This window comes from Acartia tonsa, chromosome 10 (assembly GCF_053477335.1).
Source record: "Acartia tonsa isolate MP-2025a chromosome 10, ASM5347733v1, whole genome shotgun sequence".
NCBI classification, from domain to species: Eukaryota; Metazoa; Arthropoda; class Copepoda; order Calanoida; family Acartiidae; genus Acartia; species Acartia tonsa.
Genome location: NC_137269.1, coordinates 24,860,246 through 24,870,545, shown reverse-complemented (window position 1 = coordinate 24,870,545; position 10,300 = coordinate 24,860,246). Strand labels below are relative to the sequence as shown.

Genomic DNA, 10,300 nt, shown 5'->3' with positions numbered 1-10,300 from the left:
CGGTAAATTCGTTTTTATAGCTATATATTAATATTGTGTCAGCCATGACTACTTCTGATATCAATGGATATATTATAACTTAGATCTTACACCATATATTCAGTCAGGACTTAATACCTTATATATTTGACAGTTACCGAGATTTAAAGTAACTTAGAGTTGATTTAATTGATATTTGAAAAGTGTAGAAAAAAAATATTTGATTCATTGTAAAAACATATTCTTTTTTTTAATAATGATTTATATAGACAAGCATATTTACTCATATTTACAAGAATCAGGAATCTAAAGGGATAAGAGAATGGCCGATAAATTGGTGTACATCACCAATGATAATATCTAAAATTATCCCTTCTGTAGATTAAAATAAGTGGTTGAAATGTTTGAACACTCAACTTAAATAACAAACCAATTAAAATTCACATTCAAACTCCCCAAAGTAGTTAGGCCAACAAATAAGAAAACGTGACTAAAAGCTTTGGGGACTAGTGTAATGAGCTAACATCAAGCGGAACAGAGGAAATTTGAGGGTGTAAGCCCGAACCGTGACCTATAAGAATCTTCACTGTTAAGGAGAACCTTATATGTTCATATATTAGCAAGATCTTTCGCTAAACAGACAAACAGACTGACAGAATCCTACTCTTATAAAAAGATTAAGGACATATGAAAAGTGTCATTAATGACGTCATAGAGATACATCTAGTACCACTTCTCATCTCATCCTTCCTTTTTAGACGTACTTTTGGAGATGCGACCTCCAAATTTCAAAATTCTTTGAACGTACGAACACGACTTTTACAGAAATGCTTCGCATCTAGTCCACTTACCTATATTTACTATAAATTTTACACCATATAAAATTCTGATCTAAATAAATGATTGACAAGCCATGATAATTATCGCGCGTAACTCAGGCACAAGATACAATTACTCTGGCTAGCCCTTAGGCACTTTATATATGTTTTTACGAATTTATTAGTCTATTCTTACCAATATAATACCTTATATGGGTAATACTAGCCTAATCATGGTAAACTGTATGTGATTGAATATTGTTATATGCTTATTAAAACATTATATCCATTGTTAAAGTAACCATTTAACCATCCTGTACTAGTATGTATGCCTACAACCATAGCTTCATTTACGTCACAAGTTTAACATACAAACACTTTATTAAACAGACAAGAGCTTAGATCCTGATAAATAGTTGTTGTTATAACTTGCACTTCTTAAAATATCTCAGTTATTCATTGACTCTCAAACCATCAAGTTCTTCTGGCTTAAAGGTAATGACTAGGTTGTTTTGGCATGCATTGTAGTTTAAATTTAGGTCCCTCAGTACTTAGCATGAATTGTGCTTAGGTCTTATGTTAGAGATCTAACACTATGCACAATTCAATGCTTTGGACTTAGGGCATTTTCTGTCCTACACTACTTATGTTTATTATCACTTATCCTGTAAATATTTTCATACTTAACTGATTCACTTGTAATGTAAATACACTTTATAAAACTATCTTCCTTCTTGAGTGCCTAATATACTTATATGATATAGATCGAACACCATAACTAGCCATTTATTCTTAGATTAAAGCAATATAATACTTTGCGTGGGTATTTGTTGAGCTACCACGGGTTCAACCAAATTCTTATTATACTTGTGGGAGTAAAAGGAAAAGCATCCTAAACTGACGAACCGACGATGAGAATGTCTATGTGTATTGCAGTAAAAGTAGGTTTTAAGTAGTACTCATAGAAGAGCGATCTCCATACCATAATATTGGACAAGCGCCCCATTCGCACTACCACTTTTATGAAGTCACACATGACACTCTCTGTATCTCCAAAGATGAAGTAAATTATGAGTAAATAGATTTATAGAATTTTAATGGCTCCATTTGCAACCCCACCACATCCAACAAAAAGATATTCAATTCTGCAAATATCACTTTAAAAAATAGTCATATCTTTATCCTCTGAGTGTCATTGAAAAGCATTTATAAATCATTTAAAAATACAATATAATATTTACTTTTTTATTTTCCTTATAACAAATTTTACATTAAAGAAAATTAAACATCAATACATAAATCTAATAAAGCTTCACATAAAAAAGTAAATTAAATTAAATTTTTTCCAAAGCAGTTTAAAGTTCATAATAAAAAATGACGTCGTACGATACATTTTTAATACTAAATATTTAATCAAATTTAAATTACCCCCCCAAAAACATTTTACCCCAGGGGTAAATTTTGTGGGGGGTAAACTAAATTTACCCCTGCCAACAGATTTCAGGGGGGATAATTACCCCCCCCAAGCAAATTTTACCCCCGGGGTAAAAATTTTGGGGGGGTAAAAAAAAATTTCCCTCCCCCCCAAATACGAATTACCCCCCTAAAATTTTTTACCCCCCCCCAAAAAAAGCTTGGACGTATATGAATGATAACCCTGTATAATTAAGTCAATTACAATGTATGCTGGCTTATCATTGGTTATTTGTACTGTATGACGTCATTTTTTATTAGACACTCTAATCAGCTTAATTTTTCCAGTATGGCTTCGAAACCGATTAATATTCGCTGGAATAGAAACGGTTCTCAGCCATATTGACAATTCATGTATAGCATGATATGGCAGACAATTTTTCATGTATATTAAGATAAAAATCATAAAATTTGTACCAGTTTTGTTTTAATCTTCTAAGTTTTCATTTTAATATTTGCGGAAACTGTCTATAATAAGAAAATGCGATAATCAACTATTACGTATTCGAATTGGTTACAATATAGGTTCTGAACCGCTAGATAGATTGGTTTATTCCCTAATAAGCAGAGAAACCCCCCACACCTTTCTTTAAAAAAAATGAACTAGTACTCAATATAACCTAACCTATTCCGACCTAATATAAAACCCACAACACACAAGTAAAACTACACCTCCTTTTTTTTTCATTTATTTCAAAAATAAATGGCAGGGGCACTATCAGAGAAAAATCATTTTTTGTTTGGTTTTATATGAAGTAGATATATTAGGATTCTATAATAAAACCCTTTTTTGTTGGAACTTTAGAAAACAAAAAAATATGACAGAAAGTTATAATTTTCGTATCCCTGGTCAACTGTCAAAAAACCATACAAGAAAAAACCATGTTTTATGTATGTTTCCATTCTTCAGCTCTGTATCTTCCTTCTCTTATCAGTTGTCTAAAAACAGAACGTTATGAAATAGAAGCTGATCTGTTTGAAAAATGAAATCATAAAAAATGTACAGCCAACCTTTGAGAGAAAAATAGTTACTTAACGTATTTTCGAAACATTGATCATGTTGGATATGGATAATCCATTGGATATTCCAAATTTTCTAACTTTAAATAAGATAAAAAAGATAAAAATAAAATTTTTGTGATCATAAAATTAAAAGAATAATTTGGAAACCATTTCAAGATTGTGCAATATTACAAAAATGCAACAAACATAATTTTGTTGTATTTTTAAGCAAATTTATAAGTAACTTTAGTACTATTTATAAAGTCTATATAACATATAAATGTTTACCTGACATAGGACATTTCTGGACAACCACAGTCCTGTTTACAGTCTGGACCACATCCCTTGCAGGCCCCATGTCTGTATGGGCTTGGACTAACTAAAATTTACACCATGTTTATTATAAATCGGTGCTATAAAATATATTGAATATTGACATAAATGAACCTAAAGCATAAATCAATGCATTCCTATAAAGTGTATGACAAACGCTAAAGGTCGATCCTATTAATTTTAAAAATAAAATGAAAATAAAGGGGAAGGTGGTTAGTTTTTCCCTATACCTTACCCCTGCGGGACTTCTTAACCCACCTCCAATTATTTGTAACCAAGCCCAATGATATCACTCCCCCTCTTCCCACCCCTATTTTGAAATATTTTTGTTTGTTTGTTAATTAGTTTATATCAGGTTTGTTTTGGTTATAATGTATAGTGTATCCCCGCAAGATTAGGGCACTGCAGGAATAGGTCCTGCATGGTTAATGTCCCTCCAAAAAGACCAACCTTATTTCCAATTTCTTTTTAAAATTAAGGTAAAGGGGGTATCAGTACTCAAGCGGTACTTTGTCTGGAAGAAGCAATTAAATAAAATTACTTGGATGGTTGCTGCCAGCATTTGCACTGCTTGGAAAGGCTCCAGGTAATGTCTCAACATGGCTGTCTTCCAGGAAAGATATTCCTCCTTGATGGCTGGATGGTATGTAGGGGCTTGGTGATAAATTTAACAGTGTATTTTGGCTCAAATTTGGTGTATGAGAGTTAAAAGTCGGCACAGAATGACTGTTATGATTATGACCATTCATATGATTTGGTTGATAGCTGTACTGCTGTGGAAATTGTTGTTGTTGAATAAATTGATGTTGTAAATGCTGTGGCTGTTGAGAGTATTCTTGATGTTGTTGCACGTATTGATGCAAGCATCTCTGAAACATAAAATTTTGTTCTTAAAATCAAATGACAATAATTAAAAATTTAGGAATGGCACTGAAAAATCATTAAATAGTTATATCCCTGATCCGTCCCCTTTAGCCCTTTCCCTCCATTCCAACTGGATGAACTAACTGACCAATATATGAGGTCCATATTAGCAAGCTAAATTGACGAGAAATTTTACACAGTCAATATAAGTAAAAATCTTACCCAAGGAACTGCAAACCAAATATTAGCAGGCTGACTTTCAATTTCTAAACCTACATATAAAAGTCAAATCAAACTTTAAAAAGATTCAAAATTTACAAAGTCTTATAAGGATGTCGCTTCCTTTTCTATTTTACTATGATAGGTTAAAGATTGTGGGACTAATGAGCATTTAAAAAACGCTTATTACCTGTGTTGCCCCAAGAATCAACTTCTGGTTGGTGCCAGGTGTCCAGACTTGCTCCAAAGTGGCCACTACCTGTCCATGTGTCCAGACTTGCTCCAGAGTGTCCACTACCTGTCCATGGAACAGGATCTAGACTTGCTCCAGAGTGGCCACTACCTGTCCACGGAACAGGATCCAGGTTTGTAACAGGATGACTAATAGGCTCAGGGAATTGGGACCAGGAGTTTTGAAGGCCACCACTTAATATTTTATCAAATTCGTATTAGTCTACAAAATGGAAATGGATGTGGAATATACGTGGATATACTGACAGACAGGGAAAAATTTTAGTTGTTATTTCCCTTTCATTTATCGGTCAGTTTGTTCATCCAGTAGGAAGGAAAATGACGGGAAAGTTATTTTAACCCGCTACAAGTTTCAATTAAATGAAGTAATCCAAAAAATTGTAAGATCCAAGTAATAACAAATCCATTTTCCTCTAGCACCGAACCCTTCCCTTTTTTTTATAAATTAAAAATAGAGGGAGGGGAGGGCCCGAGGGGGTATCCGGAAGTGTTTCGCTTTTTAAAAGCGAAGCCCTTCTATAATTAAGGTCGGTCTGTCCGTCTGTAGGTACGTCCGTACGTCCGTCCGTCCGAGATAGTTAGCTTTTATTCGTTAATTTAGGCATGTTAGAATTGTCTTATCGATTTCAGCTAATTGGGTGGGTTACATAAACCACGCGGCTGAATGCGGAAGAATCTGCCGACCCCTGAATTTGATTACACCTCTATACAAAAGTACAAGTACACGGAGTTAATATGAATTTTAGGGATTCTTAGAATTTTAATTTTGCGAGTGGTTTCGATTAAAAAATTTATATACATAAATAAACTTTAATTATTAAAAGCGAGGCTTTTCTATAATTAGGGTCGGTCCGTCCGTACGTCCGTAACGGATAGCTTTTTTGTTAATTTAGGCATGTTAGAATTGTCCTATTGATTTCAAACTTTGCATGGTGATTCCTGTAGTAGTTAGGTACGATTTAGAAAGCGTAGCAACTCTATAATTGTTACCAGAATGTCTATACGTCCACTTTAAGAATGTTGATTTTTTTACTTTTTTAATAACAATTTTTTTATGTGATAAAATCATCCGATTGATCTTATCTTTTATTACTGATTCCTATTACAATATGGTACAATATTATGAGCAAAGCATCTCAATAATCAAGTTATTAAAAATGTCAGTATGTCCTTAAACAGAATTCTGTATTTAAGAAGTTTTGCAACAAATTTACATATAATTTTGTCAAACCTTATATTTTCATATTTTGTATATTCAGTTCTGACACTCAACAAAAGTTAATGTTCGTCTGTCATATCGTTTCAGAGCTTCGCTTTTATGGATGTTGTCAGGTTTATGGCCCCCCGAAGTAATAAGCCAATATATTTCAAAATTTCAAATTACCTCCAAATAGGACTGCTGAATTCGTCATGGTTCCATGTATTAGTCTCCAGAGGAGCTCCCCAATATCCTAAACAAGGACAGTTATGTCTAAAACTTTCATCAACAAAATAATTTCAAAATCAAATAACGGCAAGTATTTAGTTGACAGATACTCAGTAGTCCTAGAATGTCCGCAAGTTTAAAAATTACAGAGAGAAACAACTACTTCTAAAAGTTGAAATAATAATTGGTTTTCTCGTATTCATTCGAATCCGGTGGATAGGAACCGGTTCTCATCCATACAAAAAAACTATGTCTAGCTAGTATTATATCCAGCTTTCTACGAATTTAAAAATGTACAATCATAAGATTAAAACCAGTTTTTTTAGCCCGTGCCTTCATTATCTCGGGGCTAAAAAATCTGTTTTTAATCTTATAATTGTACATTTTATATCCGCGTAAAGCTGTTTATAATGTGATACGAGAAATAAATATTACAAATATATATATTTTTTTGTACATTATAGTAGATAAATTAGTGAATAAACATATATTGTACAAAATCAGACTAAGAATTTGCCTGTCATTCAATTCTGTAGCAAAAATTACAGGTCATTGTAAATGAAATGTAAATAAATCACAAAACATGGAAGCACTGGAGAGTGTAATGTGTGACGTCATAGAAACACGTCTCAATAAATTTGATTTTTATAAATTATGGGTTTCCTTTCCCACTTCGTCTCTCTCTTTCCTTTTTTAATTACGTCACAGATAACACTTTCCAGCGCTTCCAAAATACGACATTCTTGTTGAATATCAAGCGACCCTCTTCTTTTCGACGTACGTAAATATCCTGGTTATAGAGTAGCTTTACAACCAAAAATATTACCAAACCCTGCCGAGTTATCAGATCCTGTGGTAGAAATCACATTATTACTGCTATATGAATTATATCTTTGAGGCTTTGAGATGCAAAGACCTACTAGAGTAGATAACAGAATTATTGTTGAGACTTGCTGCATTGCTGTTTCAAATGATCTTGATAATTGCATAGTTTTAGACATTGCACGTTATATTTATAAATTCTTATAAAGCATAGTTTCTCTATGATTTTTGTTTCTACATTTGTTTATTTGTTAATTTTATGTGCACGTGAATTAATGATTATCATACAACCGTAATTTCTCTAACAAATATCATCGTTTACTTAACTTTAAAAAGGGAAAACAAAATACCTTAAAATTAGCTTTTAACTCTATTTTAATGCACTAATTATGAATATTATCATCCCTTGTTGCTAATGATGTACAATATACATTTTCTTTTTTTACTTTGAAAGTGTTACTTTAAAAGAAATCAGTAAATCAATTTGATTTGATGGATTTAAAAGGACGATAACATTAAAAAATCAGGCAAAATATAAGTTTTTTCATCCACCCTAAAATACAGTATTTAAACTTGACCTAATTTTGCCGGAACTGGTAAAAAATCACATCGAAATTGCATTCTGGGTTGCCGAAAAACACACGATTTTCAGTAATAATAAAAAATTATTTTCTAGTTTTTGATAGTGCTAACGATTTCTCTTGGGTGTTTGGTGATACCCTCCTCTACAACTTCCCTGGACCTATGTATAGCTTCATTGTAAAGAAGAGTGTGTAGGGGGGAAAAGGGGGGTTTGAACAAGGTGCACACTTTTTAAACCACTCTTTTTATCCCCCTCAAAGAAAAATACATTAGATTACCCACCTATCTTCATAATTCCTCATTTTACCCCCCCCCCCCTCAAAGAAAAGCTTGGATGTCCTTGGTTTAACAGTTAGTGAGATCATCCGCAGACAAATTGACACCGTATTACTTTCTTATAAGAATATGTTTATTACATTAATGTAAGTAAGTGATTAGAATTATGCAATATTTTGATAAACTTTTATATTAAATTTTGGACACCCTGATTGCAATTTTTGCATCTTTAAAAATAACATGAAGAATGAAGCGCATTTGTGTGTTGCAATTATCTCCATAAGTAGCGCAGCATTTTAAATGAAAAACCAACAACAAAAATTGTATATAACCTTTTTATGATGATTTAGTACGTAAAGTTATTGAAAGGAGGTTAATAACTCGTAAACTTGTATTATTAGTTTTTATGCAAATTTTTTAGACGTATGATTTTTTTTGCATAAATTAATTTGAATATACAAAATTTAATAGTGATCATATTTTGTTAAATCTTTCAGCTGGATCGCAAACAAGCTTTAAAGCAAGGATGGCAACATCCATAAGTAGTGAAGACAAACGGAGAAAGTGTGTTAACTTGTGGTTGTTGAGTACACGCCCAACAGAACAACAACAAAAGTAATGACATAATAAATGCTCATTTGTATAGGGAATTCTCACAAAAAAATTGTCAAATAGAAAAATGACATTTCTCCTAAGTGTTTCAAGATTTTCTAATACAAAATGTGTCTGTTACTTAAAGATCTCTTAATTGGCTAACCTAATGTGAATATTCTTGTCAAGGGATAGCAATTCATATTGAAGAATATGTTTTTTTCCCCAAATAAAACCGAATTCCAAAGATAAGTGACAGTTTACAGACAAACACACATACTGCAAACATTATTTAGCTATTAAGTAGCTGCGCTATAAATGCAAAGACTGGCTCAACACCGCGTCAAAACTAATTTTTAACACAGATTATGTTCCAGGTGGCGTGGAGAGTACTTGTACCTGAAGCGTCAAGAGATCATTGTACGTGGATATTGTAAATTTGTTTAAAAAATGTAGATATTCAATTACAATAGATAAATATCTATGGATTAAATTCTACTTGAGATTATTAATAGTTGTATTTTTTAATTCAAAGTGCATTTACTTTACAGCATAGAGTAGAGTAAACTAGTGCATTTTACAGCAGGAATTTAGGGATAGTACAATGGACAATTTGATTTTCCCTTTGATATTCACTTGTCGAATTATGTCCTTTGTAGATTGTAAATATTGAGATGAATCGAATTTTGCAAAATTATTCATTATAACTACTCACCTCCTAGGTTTTAGAGGCATCTATTTTTATTGTGTTTGAATAATACAACAGTCCAATTTTATTAGCCACACATTCTAATCAATCAATGTGTTCTTTTATTCAGTTTAAATTTGACGCACAGCTGCCGAGCCCTGCTATTATAAATAAGTTTTGTTTAATTTCTATAGAGAGCTAAAAACTAAGACACAAATAGTTGTCCCTGATGATTGCTACTTTTGGGGAATTTTTTCTTTTTGCCTATTATATCTTTTTTCTGAACATATTAAAGACACTAGGTATTTAAAATGTTTACACGTTTTTTGCTTGTTTGAAGGGGCACATCTTTACTTTGATTGTTTCATGTGTAAATGCAAATTGTAAACAACTAGTTTGACCCAAATTCATACTCAGTTAGGGAATTGAAGTAGTATAGTATTCTGACAAACAGCAGGTCTGCATATTCAAAAAAAAAAGGACGCATACCAAACCTACTAAACCTTCCCCAACAAAAAAAGTTCAACACATGGCTACAAGCATGTCTCAGAAAAGCTGACTAATAGAATAATGTAAGTAAGTCTAGTCGGTAAAATGGTGCTGTAACTTAGTGAAATAATGGCTCTAAAAGCTAATATAGACTGGTCCTGCTTGAAGGTATCATTGGATTGGAAGGCATGATTAAAAGAATAACTAAAGAAGTGCATCAATTTTGTGCTAGGTCTGTATGACTGTCCAAAAATAGCAAGTGTTTAGCTACTCTTTATTTATAACTAAGTTATGTCCGTATATTTGCTTCAGTGTTTTATCTTAAATATTAGTTTTTAGGTATTTTTAGTATTTATATTCAACTGTAATAAAGTTATTTCTGTTAATTATATTCTACTGTTGAGGTTTTGTAAGAGTAAAGCCCAGTTCACAAAAGCATTTTAGAGGTCGACCGAATTTTTCAGTAGGTCAACCGATTTTAGTACA

The 10,300-nt window shown here is 32.3% G+C and overlaps 1 protein-coding gene across 2 annotated transcripts; it reads right to left on the bottom strand.

The window, feature by feature from the left end:
* Positions 1-3,105: 3,105 nt before the first annotated feature.
* Positions 3,106-7,347, bottom strand: LOC145329687 (uncharacterized). Of its 2 annotated transcripts, XM_080174047.1 has the most exons (8): positions 7,193-7,347; positions 6,325-6,391; positions 5,032-5,114; positions 4,879-4,986; positions 4,692-4,741; positions 4,147-4,474; positions 3,561-3,651; positions 3,106-3,209 (listed from the first exon to the last, which is right to left on the bottom strand). In XM_080174047.1, exons 1-8 carry the CDS (start codon positions 7,323-7,325, stop codon positions 3,158-3,160), a joined length of 912 nt encoding a protein of 303 aa, XP_080030173.1. In that variant the 5' UTR covers positions 7,326-7,347; the 3' UTR covers positions 3,106-3,157. The 2 variants fall into 2 exon arrangements, with proteins under 2 accessions (XP_080030173.1, XP_080030172.1); XM_080174046.1 differs by having other exon boundaries at positions 4,879-5,114.
* Positions 7,348-10,300: the final 2,953 nt, after the last annotated feature.